At 38.1% G+C, this 19,711-nt stretch overlaps 1 protein-coding gene across 1 annotated transcript in view; it reads left to right on the forward strand.

Annotated features, from left to right (window-relative positions):
* The window catches only part of TMTC1 (transmembrane O-mannosyltransferase targeting cadherins 1), a 458,384-nt gene that overhangs the window by 237,572 nt on the left and 201,101 nt on the right, over nt 1–19,711 (forward strand). The window contains exon 6 of the mRNA XM_007943177.1: nt 11,174–11,363. Within this exon, the coding sequence (XP_007941368.1) occupies nt 11,174–11,363 (190 nt within the window). The remainder of the gene's footprint in view (nt 1–11,173; nt 11,364–19,711) is intronic.

Below are 19,711 nucleotides of genomic sequence, written 5' to 3' on the forward strand. Positions count from 1 at the left end.
CAAAGTTCAACAAGACAGAAAATAACAAATGCTGGCAAGGATATGGAGACATTGTGACTCTCATCACAGTTGGTGGGACTGTAAAATGATACAACCACTGTGGAAAGCAGTATGATGGTTCCTTAAAAAGTTGGGATTAGAAATACCATTTGATGCAGCAATCACATTACTAGGTGTAAATCCTAAAGAAGCGAGAGCCAGAACAAGAACAGATACAGGCACACCCATGTTCATCGCAGCACTATTTACAAGAGCCAAAAGATGGAAACAACTTAGTTGCTCATCAGCAGAAGAATAGGTAACTAAACTATGGTAGATGCATACAAAAGAATATTACACAACTCTAAAGAATAACATAGAATCTCCAAAACACAGCATAACGTACATGAACTTGGAGGACATTATGCTGAGTGAAATAAGTTAATCATAGAAGGACAAATATTGTATTAGTCCGCTATTGTAAAAAGTTAAGGTAAGGTTTATATATGGAAGGAAATTTTTTTGGTTACCAGGGATGGGAGAGGACGGAAGGGGAGGGAACACTGCTAGATAGGTAGAAACACATACTGATTTGGGTGAAGGAAGGGCAATGCACCAAATGTGAGTGATCAACATAATGGCATTGAGGAAGAGGAAGACATAGAGACATACATGGGAGATACAGACAATAAAGATGAACCCTTCTGCACATGCAGTACTGTGTTGTCAGTGATGGCAAACATTGATCTATGGGTGGATAGATGGGTGCACAGGCTGAACGATCAGATATGTCTAGGCAGGAGGTAGAGTGCCCATGACCATGTATAGGGTTGGCAGATGATGTTTAGACAAGCATATTTGTGTGTGCTGTAATAATATCCATGTATATAGCAGAGCTGACAAGGGACAAGTTTGTGGTGATTTCTTGGCCACAGCCAGCTACCCGAAGGGATTGAGTAGTTTGATCTATGCACTTGGGACCATGGTCACAGGGGACATCAAGCTCAAATGGCATTAAAACACTATACAAAAACATTGTTCTGCATCCTGCTTTGGTGAGTAGCAACTGGGATCTTAAAAGCTTGCAAGTAGCCATCTAGATGCAACAATGGGTCTCTCCTCATCCAGAGCAAAGAAGAATGATGAAAACCAAAGATGCATGGAAACAATTAGTCCAACGGACTGGTAGACCACGTGATCTTCAGCCTATATGACCATGACACCAGAAGAACTAGATAATGCCAGGCTACTGCTTGTCAGCCACTCAGAGGGGGACCTGTGAAGGGGATCCTGGATAGAGGGGGAGAACAATGAAGAAAAAAACTCAAAATCATTAAAAAAAAAAAAAAATACCAGATTTGCTGGCCTGATAGAGCTTTGTGAAACCCCTGAGACTATGGTCTCTTTCCTTCAGGTCTGGAATTGAACTCCCTTCTGTGGCTTCCAGCCAAATAATAGGTATATGAGCTGAACATTTACATTAGGTAGATACACTCGTTGGAGAGATGAATCATAGGAGAACAGAAGAGCAGTGAATGCACAGGGACACAGCTCAGGGAGTAGGAGTGCATGGGAGGGAAAGACACAGGGAAGAGATAACTATGGGAAGTCAGTGGGAAGAGAGCTGTTAACATTGTGATCAATGTCATGAGACAAAATGTGTATGAACTGCTGTGTGGAAAATGAATTTGCTGTGTAAACTTTCACCCAAATCACATTAAAAATTAAAAAAAAAAGAATATGTTGCTATGAACAGTTCGTTCATGTTCTTTGGTAAACAGATGTATGCATTTTTATAGGAATATCTGCATGATTGAAATTGCTAGGTCTTGAGGTATGCATTTATTCTACCCTCATAAACACGACTAGATAGTAAATTGTGGTTTCAACAATTTACAGTAGTGTTTGAAAGTTTCAGTTGCTCACGTCTTCACCAACACTTAACATGATATTTTTCATTTTCAACATTCTAGTGAGAGTTGTTTTATATATTTTAATATTATTTTGCTTTCTTTATGTTGAGGTGTAATCTATACTATGAACTGTAGTCTTTGATCTTCATCAGTAAGTGCTTCAAGTCTTCTTCACTTTCAGCAAACAAGTTTATGTCATATGCATATCTCAGGTTGTTATTATTTCTTCAATCTTGATGCCACACTCTTCTTCATATAGTCTAGTTTTCTCAGATTATTTTCTCAATTCTGACCTATATTCTTGCTTTTCTCACAAAGTGTCATGTTCATTTATTATTTGAAACCATTTTCATATGGTACCCCCTCCTGGACTCTCCATCTCCTACTTTTCTACCTATTTAATTCTTCCTAGATTTTACTATATCATCTCTTAATCCTCCAGGTTTTGACTATCATTTCTTTCTTAGAATGTCTTTGACATTCAATGTATGTAAGAAGTTAAGCATATTACACTATCACCCAATTATGAAATGTGTGTGTGTTGTCATCACCAAAGCAGTGTAAAGGCCCTTTTTGAGGACAGGTGCTAGATCCTTTACACTTTGCTTATTACCCAGAAAAGTGCACAGAGTGTTGCTCAACATTTATTAAATTCAAATGAGGATCTCCTGTCTGTGGAGGAGGATAGTGCAGGTAGTGACTTCCTCAGATTGATTCTGGAAAAGGTTACAATCAGGGAAAAAAGAAGCTAATGATGATAATGAGCAGATAATACCTGTATAAGCTTGTCATTGCAGGGGCACGGTGAAGCTGTGGAGATCCTTTGAAGCATGAGTGATAATTGAAGAGTTGTGAGGATAGAAATAGGGAAGGCTGAGGGAGGGCCAGGGTTATCAAACTGGTGAGCAGAAGTAGGGTGGAGTGTTCCACTTTTATTGCTAACTGTGTTTTATTCCACGGCTGTTATCTTTACAATATTAGACCATGTCCGTCCTCAAAAAGGAGGGATGTGTATAAAGTAGGGCCAATGTACTATGTTTACAAAATGAGAAAGTGTTTTGTAGGTGAAGGAAAAAGAGGAATCCTTCAAGCAGTAACATTTTAATATAAAACAAGCAAGTGTTGTTAGTTTGTGCTTGCTGTGTATGTTTTTTTCCTATGTGTCTTTCCTAGCCATCTTTCTAGGAATTATTTTGGCTTCATGATATTTCCTAGCCAAAAAGTTTTCTCAAAGGCAAAGAACAGAATCTGTTGTGATGAAATATTTTGGGATGAAAGTAGAGATTTAGATGTAAAGAACTGCAGTTTCATTGAGTCCCATTTGTGAGATGCCAGTTCTCCTACAGCCTCATCTTCCATTTCTTGTATTTTTTTCATGAAGCCTCTTTACTCTTTCCTGGCTAATCAATGAAAATACATAACCAAATTGTTTAAGCTGAATTGCTGGCTTTTGTGCTATTACAGAATACCTAGTTTTATTGCACTTTGCTTTATTATGTTAGAAGATCTTGCATTTTTTTCTTACAAACTGTGGGTTTTTGGCAACCCTGTGTTGAGCAAGTATATTGGCACTGTATTTCCAACAGCATATGTGTACTTTGTGTCTCTGTGTCACATTTGGTAATTCAGACAATATTTCAAACTTTTTCATAATGCTGTTGCATACTTAATATACTACGTATAGCATAATCATAACTTTTGTATGCACTGAAAAGCAAAAAAAAAAAAAAAAAAAAAGTGGCTCACTTTATTGCGATAATCGCTTTATTGCAGTATTTCCAATGTATTTATTCCATTTTGTTGGCAAGATATTCTAGTGACTTTCCTCTGGTTTGCAGAATTCAAGGTAAAAAATTAGTAAAATAATTTGTTTTTGTTGTTGCTATAGAAAAGAGAGCCAGGAATGACAAGGAGCAGGATCCAGGTAAGGGGAGGGGGACAGGCCCCACCCAAAGGCAAGAAGGAGGGAATAAAAACAGGGACAACAAAGCAGCAGGATACAGGTAAGGGAGGAGACAGGCCCCACCCAAAGGCAGGAAGGAGGGAAAAAGCTGGGGTAGACAAAGTGACAGGCTCCAGATAAGGGGAGGGTGGAGAGGTTTTGAACAGCTAAGGGAGACAAACTTCTCTGTAAGTTTGTTGTAATGTGGTGGCTTGCATGCTGCTATGAGGCTTGAGGCTATGCCACTGGTGTTTCAAATGCCAGCAGTGTTTCACATGGTGCACATGTTTCAATGCAGCTTACAGACTGAGACTAGGAAGAAGGAAGAGGCCATCCGCTTCTCAAAGAATTGGCCAGGGAAAACCTTATGAATATCAGAGAAACACTGTCTGATACATTCCTGGGCAACTTTATGAATAGCCCTGAAACATTGTCCAATACAGTGCAGGAAGACAAGCCCCTTAGGTTGGAAGATACTCAAAATATGACTGAGAAAGAGCTGCCTCATCAGAGTAGAGCCAACTTTAATGATATGGATAAAGTAAAGCTTTTGGGACCTCCACTTGCTGACATGACACAACTCAAATTGAGGAGAAACAGCTACAAACATCCATTAATAATCAGAACATGGAATGTATGAAGTATGAATCTAGGAAAATTGGAAGTTGTTAGAAATGAAATGGAACACATAAAGTTGATACCCTAGGCATTAGCTGAAATAGACCGGTTTTGGCCATTTTGAGTCAGACAACTATATGATCTACTATGCCGGGAATGACAATTTGAAGATGAATGGCGTGGCATTCATCATCACAAAGGGTGTTTCAAGATCTGTCCTGAAGTACAATACTGTCAGTAATAGGATAATGCCTATATGCCTACAAGGAAGACCAGTTAATACTACTATTATTCAAATTTACACTCCAACCACCAAAGCCAAAGCTGAGAAATTGAAGATTTTTGTCAACTTTCGCATTCTGAAATTGACTGAACATGCAATCAAGATGTGTTAATTATCACTGGTGACTGGAATGCAAAAGTTGGAAACAAAGAAGAGTCATTGGTAGTTGGAAAATTTGGCCTTGGTGACAGAGATAATGTTGGAGATCACATGATAGAATTTTGTAAGACCAATGACTTACTCATTGCAGATATCTTTTTTCAACAACACAAACAGCAGCTGTACATGTGGACTTTGCCAGACAGAGTATTTAGGAATCAGATTGACAACATCTGTGGTGAGATGCAATGGAAAAGCTCAATGGTTTTAGCCAAAACAAGGCCAGGAGCTGATTGTAGGAAAGACCATCAATTGCTCATATGCAAGTTCCACTTGAAGTTGAAGACAAATAAAACAAGTCCACGAGAGCCAAAATGTGATCTTGAATATATCCTTCCTGAATTTAGAGACCATCTAAAGAAGAGATTTGATGCATTGAACACCAATGACCAAAAACCAGAATTGTGGGATGAAATCAAGAACATCATCCATGAAGAAAGCAAGAGGTCATTAAAAAAAACAGGAAAGGAAGAAAAGACCAAAGTGGATGTCAGAAGAGACTCTGAAACTTGCCCTTGAACAGAGAGTAGCTAAAACAAATGGGAGAATCGACAGGATAAAAGAGCTGAACAGAAGATTTCAAAGAGCAGCTAGAGCAGACAAAACCAATTACTATAATGAAATATGCAAAGACCTGGAGTTAGAAAACCCAAAGAAAAGAACACACTCATCATTTCTCAAGCTGAAAGAACTGAGGAAAAAATGTAAGCCTCCAGTTGCAATATTAAAAAATTCTATGGAAAAAATATTGAATGATGCAAGAAGCATCAAAAGAAGATGGAAGTAAAACCCAGAGTCACTGTACCAAAAAGAACTGGTTAATCTTCATCCATTTCAGGAGGTGGCATATGATCAAGAACCAATGGTACTGAAGGAAGAAGTTGAAGCTGCACTGAAGGAATTGGTGAAGATCACAGGTACAGAAATTGATGGAATACCCATTGAGATGTTTTCACAAACAGATGTCCCACTGGAGGCATTGGCTTGACTATGCCAACAGATTTAGAAGACAGCTACCTGGCCAAATGACTGGAAGAGATCCATATTTGTATGCATTCTAAAGAAAGGTGATCCCACAGAATGTAGAAATTATTGAACAATATACCATTAATATCATACACAAGTAAAATCTTACAGAAGATAATTCAAAAATGGTTGCAGCAGTATATTGACAGGGAACTTCCAGAAATGCAAGCTGGATTCAGAAGACATGGAATGAGGGATATCGTTGCTGATGTCAGATGGATCTTGGCTCAAAGCAAAGAATACCAGAAAGATGTTTACTTGTGTTTTATTTACTATACCAAAGCATTTGATTTTGTGGATCATAACAAATTATGGGTAACATTGAGAAGAATGGGAATTCCAGAACATTTAATTGTACTCATGAGGAACATGTTCATTGACCAGAAGCCTGTCATTTAAACAGAACGAGGGGACACTGCATGGTTTAACATCAAGAAGGGAGTGTGTCAGGGTTGTATCCTTTCACCATACTTATTCAATCTGTATGCTGAGCAAATCATCCAAGGAGCTGGGCCATGTGAAGAAGAACATGGCATCATGATTGGAGGGAAGAATTATTGACAGTCTGCAATATGCTGATGCCACAACTGTGCTCGCTGAAAGTGAAGGTGACATTTACTGATGAAGATTAAAGAATACAGTCTGCAGGGTGGATTACATCTCAGTATAAAGAAAACAAAAATCTTCACAACTGGACCTTTAAGCAACATCACGATAAATGAAGAAACAATTGAAGTTGTCAAAGACTTCACATTGCTTGGTTCAACAATCGATGCCAATGAAAACAGCAGTCATGACATCAGATGATGTATAGCACCGGGCATATCAGCTACAAAGGACCTCTTTCAAGTGCTGAAGAGCAAAGATATGTCCCAGGGGACCAAGGTGCACCTGGCACAAGCCATGGTATTTTCAATCACCTCATATGCATGTGAGAGCTGGAAGATGGATAAGGAAGACAGAAGAAGAGTTGATGCTTTTGAGTTGTGGTGCAGGCAAAAAATGCTGAAAGTACCATGTATTGCCAAAAGAACTAACAAATTAGTCCTGGAGGAAGTGCAGCTGAAATGCTCCTTGGAAGCGAGAATGGCCAGACTTCATCTCGCCTACTTTGGTCATGTTGTCAGAAGGGGCCATTCCCTGGAGAAGGATGCCATGCTTGGTAAGGTGGAGAGTCAACGAAAGAGGGGAAGGCCCTCAATGAGATGGATTGACACAGTGTCTGTGGCAATGGGCTAAAATATAGCCAGGATTGTGGAGCTGGTGTGTGACTGGGCAATGTTCTGTTCTGCTATGTATAGGGTCACTATGAGTTGGAGATGACTTGACGGCCCCTAACAACATCAACATAGAAAAGAGAGCCCAGCAAGGCAGAGAGATTCAATATAGGTTGTTTTTGTTTCTGAAATTTTAGCAGAAATAAGCAAGATGATTGTCTGAAATGTAGTTCATAGTCTATAAGTTAAAAAGAAATACTTTAGCTGCTGATTACAGCTAGTTCAACTAGTGCCCTTAAAATGTAATTAGCTTTTGGAGTGGTTCCAAATGGCTTCTTTATGCTTAAAAGTGCAAAAAATTTCAAATGCTGTTTCAGTATTTCTATTAGTATTTAAAGAGTTTATTCGTAACAGTAATCTGAATTTATATGCACTAGAAGGTAGAGGGCTCTCTGGTAGCATAGTGCCTAAGGCACTTGACTGCCGATCAGAAGGCTGGCGGTTCAAATCCACCAGCCACTCCTCAGAAGGAAGATGGGGCAATCTACTTCCATAGTGATACTGCCTCAGAAACCCAAGGAGGAGTCGCTGTAAGTCCGGTCTGACTCAACATCACATAACAACACAACAACAGAAGGTAGAGGGTGTCTCTGAGAGTCTGGAGACAATACATATGTGTTAAAGAGAATCTCTTGTCTTTACATAGTCTTGACCTTCCCGGTGTTATAGCAAAGGGGAGTTGCTTTTAATTTAGTGGTTTACTTATTTTTACCCTTTGAGTTAGAATCTGTGTAAAAATTCACAATGATCATTTTTGTTTTCATTTTTATTAAATATTCAGATAACTGCATTGAGATTGTAACTTTAAAAAGTTAGTATTCCTTTTATTTGACTTTTGTCAATATGATATTATAACTCTAGAAAACATAAGAAACTGAGAACAATTTGGAAGGCTAAGGCAAAACATAAATGAAAAAATTAAAATTCTACAGAGTTTGTAGATATTTCATGAGTCAAGCTGAAGCAAGAAATAAAAATAATTATTTCTGTTCCAATTCTATTGCCTTTTCCCTTTGTTTTTTTTTAAAAAAACAATTTTTATTATGGAAAATGTCAAATTTGCACAAAAGTAAAAAATTTTCACATACAGAACCTCCACACACCATCATCATCCAATGTAAAAAACTATAATTCATGATCAATGGTATTTCATCCATATGCCCACCTACTTTTTCCTCCCAACCCCAGTTATTTTGAAGCAAATTCCAGACATCATATCATATTGTGCCTATTTTAGTATGAATTTCTAATAACAAGCACCTTTGAAAAATATCACAATCCATTATCACACTTTAGGAAAAAAAAAAAAACAGTAATAATTGTCTCATATATATCCAACTAGTGTTTCAGTTCTTTCTTATTGTCTTGTAAATGGTTATTTTTAATTGTTGATTTGTTCAAATTAGCATGACATTAAGCCTATACTTTGATGTTTCTTATGTCTCTTTTAAGTTATAGGTGTCCTCTTCCTCCATTTTACTTTTCCTCCTTAAAATGTATTTGTTGAAGAAACTGGGTAATTTGTTCTGTGAATTTTCTACACTTGAGATCTTTTAGATTCCATCCCTGTAATGCCATTTAACATGTACAGTTTCCTGTACTTGCTGTAGACTGATAATTAGACTTAAGTCTTCATCAGATTTCAGGTTTTTTTTTTTAAAGAAAGACTGCTTCATAAATCATAGCATATACTTCTGTCCTTTTTTGTAATGTTAAAATTGATTTTAACAGTTTTATCTAGACACCTGATTAACTTGATCCATCCATTGTAAGGTCCCCCATCAGCTTTTTATCTAATAATTTTAGCAGGCATTAATGATGATCATTGTCTAGGAGCTCTGGTAGCATAGTGCCTAAGGCACTTGACTGCTCACCAGAAGGCTGGTGCTTCAAACCCACCAGCCACTCCTCGGAAGGAAGGTTGGGCAATCTACTTCCGTAGTGATACTGCCTCGGAAACCCAAGGAGGGGTCACTGTGAGTCGGGGCCGACTCGACGGCAAACAACAACAACAACAACAACAACAACAATGATCATTGTCTAGATCCATTATTTCAAGGAAAAATATTTTTTAAATTAAATTTTAAAAACTAGCTTATGACTGACTGATAATGTTGTTTGATATTCTTTCACGGTTTGGTGGTTCAACACTCATCTTTAAAATAAATCAGAGAATCTTTATCAAGCTAAGAGCTACATAGCATCAACATGGAAAACCAAAACCAAAACCAAAACCAAACTCACTGCCATTGAGTCAAGTCTGACTCATAGCAACCCCTCCTTGAGTTTCCGAGGTGGTATCTCTACAGAACTAGATTGCCCAGCTTAAAAAAAAAAAAAGAGCCCAAAGTGATCCAGTTACTATGAAGTTGGCATTCTTATAGGACAGTTTCACAGGCCCAAGCCTAAAATGGAAAAGGCAACATTTTTTTTTTTTTTTTTAATAGCAATACTTAAACTTTCAAGCTTTCAGCATATAGTCCACTATTTGTACATTAACGTTTTACACAAAATAGCAGTAGAGAGGAAAACAGTGTAGAACTCAATTGAAATATCCCCATTTCTTCAACCTATGTATTTGTTGGGGTTCAAAAGTCAGGGGAGTGAATAATCCCCCTCACTGACTCTCACACTGATAGGTGTTAGGAAGTACCAACCTAGGGGGAAATCATCTGGGAATATCTGGGAAGGGTGTTCAAACCAGTAGCTACTCATTAAGAGGAATAAGGAATTGAGAGTGAACTGCCTCTTAAAATTTATAGGTAATTTAGAAATGATCTGTTCTTACCTCTTTACCAATCCAGGAATCCCTCCAAAAGGATCTGACAGATGGGAGTGGACTTCTCTTCATATTTTAGACTTTTATGTTGCTCATCTCATTCTGCCTTTTTAATGTAGTATATTCTATTTTCATTATTGAATTATACATTCCTTAAGGGCAAGGAAAGGAGCTATGGTGGCACAGTGTTTACAGCCTTTGGCTGCTAACCAAAAGGTCAGTGGTTCAAATCCACCAGCCATTCAGCGGGATAAAGATGAGGCAGTCTGCATTTGTAAAGATTTACAGCCTTGGAAATTCTATGGGGCCATTCTCTTCTGCCTTAGAGAGTTGCTATGAGTCAGAATTGACTCAATGGCAGTGGGGTTTTTGGTTATAAGGGCAAGGGATTTAATCCTAGTCTTCTGTTTAATACTATACACAGCCTAGAATACAGCCTATAGATGCTTAATGAATTTGTGTTGACTGAATGAATTTAAGAAAATTCAGTTTTCTTTCTTCACCAAAGGGAGGGAAGTTATTTAGGATGCCTTTCCTACACCCCTTACTGTCTAATGACAGGCAGGAGACTGGACTACACCTCTGTCAGTTATCTTCCTTCTCTATGTCCACTTGGACATTTTCTTCAGAAAGGTCATCAGTGCTGGCCTCCTCATGAAGACTGGCCCCTTCCATTTGTGCCTCAGGGCTTTATTTCCTTCCCAAAGACATTCTGATTTTTTTCTTTTAATTCAATATGGATGATTCTGTTAAAAATGATTAAATATTACAAATTCCAACACAGGATACTGAGTACTATTAAGGAGGAACAGTCAAATACCCTTTACCCAAAAATATCATACCTAACAGGGCACCACTTCTATCATTTGCTTTCATCAAACTTTTCCTTCATAGAATTTATCTCAGATTATAATATATTTATTTATATGATTATTTTAAAATCTGTATCTTGGAAACTTTTGCTTATTTGTTCACTGTTGAATAGCCAGCACCTAACACAGTGACCAGAACCTGGTAGATATATTCCCAAATGATAAATTTACTGAACAAATGAATGAATGGCTTTCCATCTTACCTTATCTTCTATAAAATAATATTGACAGATTGTAATGCTATTTAGTAGAAACATGTGCCAGAATGTTTGCAGAAGGGGATGAATTTCAAGTTGCATTTCAGTGGTTCTTCTTCTCTTTGTAGGTTCCTTACCTATTCCTACCTTTTGGCCTTCAATGTGTGGCTTCTACTCGCACCCGTCACCCTGTGCTACGACTGGCAGGTTGGCAGTATTCCTCTGGTAGAGACCATATGGGACACACGGAACTTAGCCACCATCTTTCTTGCAGTTGTGATGGCCTTATTAAGCCTGCATTGCTTAGCAGCCTTCAAGGTAATTTTATCAAAATTCAAATGAACTCTCTGCATTTGTAAGGCAGTATTTACTCAGTAATGCTTTTTTCCCACAGAGGTCTGGGTCTAAATTGAATCTACTCTCTGGTCTAGAAAACATTGTGCCTATAAAACCTAAAATTTTTCTGGTAGGTTAAGATATGTTTTAAGTACCTTTCCAGGGTTAACAGACCATGACAACTTTAATCATATAATTTCTTTGACTGTTTTTACCAATTATAGAAATTAGGATCTGAAGATAAATGTTTGCAAATAAGATATTTTTTCCTGTTGTGGTTGGCTAATTTTTTAATTAATTTGCTTGATTTTATGAAATAGTAAAATAAGGTAATGAAAAATAATATATACACAGTAAGTGCTTAAAATATAGTGAAGACTTCCCTTCTAGTAGTGACTACCTGAGGTTGGATGCTTTTCTCTCAAAGAAAAAATAGTATAAAACTGAACAAAATTATTAAATTTAGCCATTTCAAAAATGATCAAAGGCAGTAAAGAACTTGAGAAGTTTTAGCTCGTGAAAATGTGCTTCTGAGTTGGATAAGATGATTCTTACCATAGGGTGTTCCCACGCCGCCAGCTTTGTTGGTGACATCAGCTTTACTGGATAGCAGATTTGGTTTAGGAGAGTGGCAGAGCAGCTAGATATTTAAGGGGGGAATTTTGGAAGCAGAAGAGCTGTGTCGTTGTTATGTGTCTCCAAGTCGGCCCCGACTCATAGCGACGCCTCCTTGGGTTTCTGAGGTGTTATCACTACAGAAGTAGATTGCCCAACCTTCCTTCCGAGGAGTGGCTGGTGGGTTTGAACCGCCAGCATTCCGGTTAGCAGTCAAGTGCCTTAGGTGCTACGCTACCAGAACTCCCAGAAGAGCTGTAGAAGTGTTGAAATAATATACTTTCCATGCATTCCTGGCTGGCTACTACATGATGTGTACACTTGGAACTCCTAGGGAGCCCAATGAAAATGGAAAGCCTAGGGAAACTTATTTGCTGCAACTTTGGATATGCTCCTCTTCCCCTATGTAACTTGAGCAGCAGAGAGTGGAGGCTTGAATTGTCCATATAACTTCTATGTATGTCTTTAGTTGACGATGAAACTGTGCAGGCACAAGAGAGATCCCCAGATAACCTGATTTAAAAAAAAAAAAAAGTAAAGAAAACTAAGCAGAAATTTCAGTACTGTTCAGGACAAACAAATTTTCCATTTTGAGTATAGACAAGTTCTTCACATATTAAACAAACAGACTAAGAATTTTCATAAGAATAAAATAGAATCTAGAGTCACTACAGTGTTTGACCTGTGTTCTGGTTACTTAGTGCTGCTCTGACAGGAATATACCACAAATGGGATGGCTTTAACAAACCAGAGTTTATTCTCTTACAGTTTGGAGGCTTTAAGTCTGAGTTCAAAGTGGCAGGCTCTAGGGGCTGGGTGAAAGCCCCCCAGCCTTGGGCTTCAGTTCTGCCTCCTGCTACCAGCCCGCTGAAGCTAGAGGCTTTCTTCACTCAAATAGCTGCTGGATGCTGAGGCTGACAAGCCCAAGGTTGACAAGTAAAAAGGCACAGTCCTGATGTTACCAAACCACAACCACACGGCTGGCCATTAATTCAAGTCCACTGAAAGTCCCAAGGTTGGCAGAGCATGGGAGGCTGCTGAACGACATGGCTACATGGAGGGTTCAATTGTGCCATAGGCTAGAGACCATTCCCCAAGGCTTCTCCTTATATACAGGAAGCAGACCATATCCCTAAGGCAGCTACTCAGCTGCTCACAGTAGATTCCACCATGGAGTTGATTGCCAGTTTCATCATGGGGAATACTACATCCAGCTTGCCAGCTAGTCAACAAGACCCAGCCAAGCTGACACACAAACTTAACTGCCACAACCTACACTGCTTATTTTTTAACCAAAGATTACTACACATGTACAGAAACAGGAATGGTAACTTAAATTCAGGAAATAACATTGTCATTAGAAAATTAAACAGACTCAGAGTCCAGAGATTGACTTACACTTATTTAATCAATTGATGTTTACAGAGTTATCAAGGTAATTCAATGGAGTATGGATCATCTGGAGAGTCTTTTCAATAAACTGTGCTGAGGTAATTAAATATCTCTAAAGAAAAAAGGAGGAGCTCTGGTAGCATAGTGCCTAAGGCACTTGACTGCTCACCAGAAGGCTGGCGGTTCAAACCCACCAGCCACTCCTCAGAAGGAAGATTGGGCAATCCTACTTCCGTAGTGATACTGCCTCGGAAACCCAAGGAGGGGTCGCTATGAGTCGGGGCCGACTTGACGGCAAACAACAACAAAGAAAAAAGGATGAGCCTTAACCCTTATTTCACAATGTATGAGGAAAGAAATTAATGCAAAGTGAATCGTACCTAACCAAAAAAACTAAATAAAACCATAAGTTTTCAGAAAATTTTTATGACCTCGGATTAAGCAACGATTTCTTATAAAGAAAGTGTAAAGCACAAACTAGAAGTGACAAAGTTGAAAAATTAGACTTCATTAAAATTAAAAATGTTTGCTCATTAAAAGATTACATTAAGGCAATAAAGATGCAGACTACAGATTGGGGGAAAAATAACTTGCAAGACATATATCTATAAAGGCCTTATATCTGGAATATTTAAGGAGTTCTTAAGAAGAAGAAGACAATACGGTGAAAAAATGGGCAAAAGATTTTCAAAGGTACTTCACAAAAGAAGATATACTAAGCTTAATAAACATACAAAGATGCTCAGTTATTAGGGAAATTCAAATTAAAACCATAAGGAGATAATATGCCACATCTACTATAAGACTTTTAATTAAAAAATTCACAATACCATGTGTTGGACAATATGTGGAGCACCTGGAACCCTCAGACATTACCATTGGGAATGAAAAATGGTTCAACCAAATTGGAAAACCTTGGCCATTTCTTTTAAACTTAAATATATAATTAACCAGTTTTATTCTTCATTATCTACTCAAGAGAAATGAAAATATATGTCCATACAAAATTCTTGTACATACATATTCATAGAAACTTTATTTATAATAACCAGGAAATAGAAACAACCTAATGACCTCAGCTTATAAATGGATAAACTTAATGTTACATATTACCCAGAAATTTAAAGGCACAAACTACTGATACAGGGAACAACACAAGAGAATCTCCAATACATCCTGTTAAATAAAAGAAACCAGACATATAAAGCTCCATATTATGTGATTCCATAAGGGAGAATTATAAAGAGAAAGTAAAGGAATGAGCAGTTGTCTGCTTGCAAGGATAGGGATTGTCTGTGAAGAGACATAAGGAAAGTTTTGGGGTGTTGCACACTCCAGTTTGATTTTGGATGTGGCTCCAAGGGCTATATGCATTTACTAAAGCTCACCAAAATGTGCCTTTAAAATGGGTGAATTCTATTGTATGTGAAATATACCCCAATAAAGCTGAAAAGAAATGTTAAAACAATAAAAATAGATTTAAAGGCTGCAATGAGTGCAAAACTGAAATTTCAATGCAAAACACAATATGTGTTCCTGAAAATTTGGAAAAGTTGTATTTGGAATGATTAAAACTCATTATTTTAAAGTAACCCTGTTACTAATCTTTCTGTAAATCAATTTTATAAAGCAAAAATGATGTAAATAACCATCCTTAAGAGAAACTGGCATGCCAATTAGTTACATAAGCTTGAGCTCAGATTTTACCTTCTTACTAACATCTACCATGACCACTCTGTTTAAAATGACTCACTCCTTATCTCTGTTTCACTGATTTATTTCTCATATTACTTGTCAGTTTCTAAAATGCTGTATAATTTGGTTATTTTATTTAATATGAGGTTCCTCCAACTGGAATGTTAGCCTCATGAGAATCATGAGGATAAAACCAAAAACCAAACTCACTGCCATCAAGTTGTTTCCAACTCATAGTGACCCCCATTGGGTTTCTGACACTGTGAATCTTTATGGAACTAGATCGCCCAGTCTTCCTTCCACAGAGCAGCTGGTGGGTTTAAACCTCTGACCTTCTAGTTAGCAGTCAAGTCTCTTATCCACTACACCACCAGAACTCCTTATCATGAGGATGTTGCTGTTGTTATGTGCCATCGAGTTGGCCCTGACTCATAGTGACCCCTCCTTGGGTTGCCAAGGCAGTATCACTATGGAAGTAGATTGCCCAACCTTTCTTCCGAGGAGTGGCTGGTGGGTTTGAACCACCAGCCTTCTGGTTAGCAGTCAAGTGCTTTAGGCACTATGCTACCAGAGCTCCTTACCATGAGGATAGGGTTCTTTATTTTATTTTCACTGCTATATCTCAAGTATCAAGAGCTTTACACTTGGTATATATTATCAAAATTATTAAAATGACAAGACGTTAGTGAGTCTATTCAATTGGTTTTGTTATGCAGAGTTTTGTTTCCTCAATAGCAATATGAAATGTTTTGGAGTGAATATGAGGTTCATTTTATTAACACTTGGTCTTGGTTTATAGCTTGGGACTTCTGTTATATTATAATTAATCTGCAGTAGCATGTTACATAACATAATGATATACTGGATTGGTATGTCATTAAGAGTTTTCCTTGACTCCCTCCCAAATAATTAAGGAGAGTGGTAAGTTCCCACAGGTTGTCATCTCAGTCAGGTATGTTAATATGGACCTTCTTGATGGCAGTGGACCTCACATACAGGCAAACCTTGTCCCTCCCTGGAGTGTCTTTCATAACATGAAAATTGGTGGTTTTCATCTTGAAAATTATTTATAAACTTTAACTAAAGCCTTCTGCAATTCTTGGAGACCACTTACAGGTTACATTTTCTTCTTTCAGAGATCCTAGATGGTGGTTTGGCCTCTAGATCATATTTTTGTGGCCAGGCCTCTGTCTTTTCTTGATCTACTTACAAACTGGAAGGGAGATGGGAATCAGTCCAGTTTTTCTGCTAGTTCTTGAAGTGGTGATAATGCTGTGTGTGTATGTGTGTGTGCCAAGATTAAAGGGCCCTGGTGGCTCAATTGTTAAGTGCTATCTACTGACCAATAGGTTGGCAGTTTTGATTCACCAGCAGCTCCACAGGGGAAAGACATGGTAATATGCTTCAGTCAAGATTACAACCTAGAAAACTCTATGGGGCACTTCTACTCTGTCCCACGGGATCCTATGAGTCGGAATCAACTCAATGGCATGTAATAACAATAAAATGATTACTGTGGTAGTTAAGGTTGTGTGTCAGCTTAGCTGGGTCATGATTTTGAGTAGCTTGGGAGCTGGATAGTTATTCCCCTGATGAGATTGGACTGGTATGATCACCTCCATGGTAGAATTTGCTGTGAGCAGTTAATCAATTGGAGGAGAGTTGCCTTTAGGGTGTGGCCTGCTTCCAGTATATATAGAAAGGATCCTGCATTTGGTTGAGTCTTCAGCTCCAGTCTTGGATTTGAACCAGTGGCTTGCTGTGTTACCTGCCAATCTTGGGATCATTCCCTTTGCAAACCATAAGCTAACAATCTGCTATTTTACCTACTGATCTTGGATTTGTCTGCCTTGGCAGCCAGCAGCTACATGAGTCAGGAGAAGCCTCCATCTTGCTCCAGTGGGCTTTGGAGGCAGAGCTGAATATGAAGGTCAAAGAGCCTCAACCTAGCCCCTAGAGCTGGTACTCTGAACTTGGACTTCTAGGCAGGTCTTCGCCTAGAGCTGGCACTCTGAATTTGGACTTCTAGCCTCCTAAACTGTGTTGTTGCTTTGTGCTGTCAAGTCATACCTGACTCACAGCGACCCCTCCTTGGGTTTCCGAGGCAGTATCACTACGGAAGTAGATTGACCAACCTTCCTTCCGAGGAGTGGCTGGTGGGTTTGAACCTCCAGCCTCTGGTTAGCAGTCAAGTGAGAATAAATTTCTGTTTGTTGAAGCCATCTGCTTGTGGTATTTCTATTTTAGCAGCACTAGAGAACTAAGACATTTGCTAAGGACATGATGTTAAGAGCTCTGTCGCTGGGATGAAAATAGTAGTAAATAACTTTTTCGAAAATAGAAGTTCTGCTTTAAGAGCAACTTTCTGTGTTAAAAAAGAATGGATGAGGTATGTATAATAGTAATGTCAGCAAAATAAGCACAGCTCTGTTCACCTAGCAAAGTTTCCAAATGATATGTGTTCTATATCAGTAAGTATTAGGTTGAGTCCTTGGGTGGCTTAAATAGTTAAACATTCTACTACTAGCTGAAGATTGCTGGTTTGAACCCACCCAGAGATGCCTTGGAAGACAGGCCTGGTGGTTTGCTTCTGAAATGTCTGGGCCTTAAAAACCCTGCGGACCAGTTCTACTTTGACATATGGGGTTACCATGAGCTCAAATTGACTTAACAACAGCTAACAACAAAAACAACAGCTAAGTCCTTAAATTGTGAGGTGGTATAGTGTATAAAGAAGTTTCTTTTTCTTTTTTTTTTTTTTAATTGTATAAATAAGTATATGCACTGAGTTCAGAGCATCATGGAAAATATTTCTTCTATTTTCAACTTGGATATTTTCACAGTCATGTAGAATCCACCTTGGCTGATCTGACGGAAAGAATCTGTCCTTGTTAGCCTCACTATTTGTTCCTCTTTCATTCTCTGAATATAGTTGCTGGAATTAGAGCAGTGCACAAAATGAAGGTCTGCCTGCATGAATCTTACATTTAAACACTTAAACATACATCTTTATATATCAGGTGTTCATAAGTGCTGTGAAGAAGACAGAGCTGACTTGCATATATGGTGACATTTGAAGCAATTCAAAAAGTAGATGTTTGACTTTTGACAAGATCTTACCCAGAATTGAATGGAAGATTTAAGATCCAGACTCTAAGGGTTTCATTTTTCTAGAAACAGTTGCAGGATGAATTTAGAGATCACTTCTAGTTTGTGGTATTTTCATGGAGTAAGAAATTTAATACTTCTTAAAGTAGTTTATTATTTATCACAGAAGAACTGTGTTGGCCTCTTCGAAAATATAAATGTACAATTTATCTTATTCTGCACCTCTCCATCATCTCCTCCTCCTACTCATACCCTTTGTTTCACTAGGACTACATTTGAACTTTTATTATACCATATAAAGAACAATTTAAAAATTCAATATTGGAATGAATTCTTTTTAGCAGTGAATTTTAAAATGAACTCAATTGCTCTCATCCTTTGTGATTTGGATAATCACTCTGTTGGAATATACATACAGTAGAGATAAAGGGTGTTTACGCCAAAAGCTGATTAGACTGTTCTGTTCTATGAATAGTGGATGTTTATACCCCACTAAAAACATGGGCTGAAAATGCACTTGGGTTTTTCTTTATGATTTTCACAGACTTTATGTCAGACTAGGCTGTTGACGTGCAATAAACAGTGACATAAATCAGAAAAGTAGCTAGCCTAATTTGGACTCTTTAGGGGAGTTAGTACTGTTGGTTTTATTCTTTATAGTTCCTCATTCCCCATGTCCTTTGCTATGGCTTCCCTTCATTGCAGAGGAAATGCCACTAAATTATATCTGAGAGTAATTTAGTTGGTATTGGTTATTATATAAATTGGTTATTTATTGTATAAATATATTATCTTTGTATAAATATATTGTATCTTGAGATTTTAAGAACTTTTTAGACTTTCTATAATGTTGTATTATACTTATAAATGGAAAACCTGAGCGAAAAGGAGAGTGTTAATGATAACTGCCTTTCTTATTAACAGCCTCAGCAATGAGATGTCTTTTGAGGGTACATCTTAAGCTGTAGAGGCTCCCTTCCATCAAGTATGGGCTTTGAGTGATTAGTAATAGTGGCCGTAACATTTTTCTCCTAATCTATGTATTCACTCACATTTTCCCACATCATTCCCTTGTAACCAATATAAAGGTGGCACAGTGGTTAAGGCATTTGGCTGCAAACCAAAAGGTTGGAGGTTCGAACCCACCAGCCTTTCCTGCTACTGTAAAGATTTGCAGCCTTAGAAACCCTGTGGGGCAGTTCTATTCAGTCCTGTAGGGTCATTATGAGTTGGAATCAACTTGATGGCAGTGAGTTGTTTTTTAACAGATTGGAATGTGGTGAAAAGGCTAAATTTTCAGGTTCTTAGGAGTGAGTTTGCACCTTAACCAATGGAACTGATCACTAGTGGAAATGAAGGGGTAGAAATGAAGGGATAGAGGTAAGTCTGGGGCTGATGCATCTTCTCACTTGGGGAAGTGGCTGTGTTCATCTCAGGAATTTCCTTTCATGCTTGCTCTTAGCCTTGCTCTTGATGCACCTCCATATTCATCCATATCCTATCCCTCCATCAACCTACTC

This window comes from Orycteropus afer, unplaced genomic scaffold (assembly GCF_000298275.1).
Source record: "Orycteropus afer afer isolate SDZICR_OR568_19922 unplaced genomic scaffold, OryAfe1.0 scaffold00100, whole genome shotgun sequence".
NCBI classification, from domain to species: Eukaryota; Metazoa; Chordata; class Mammalia; order Tubulidentata; family Orycteropodidae; genus Orycteropus; species Orycteropus afer.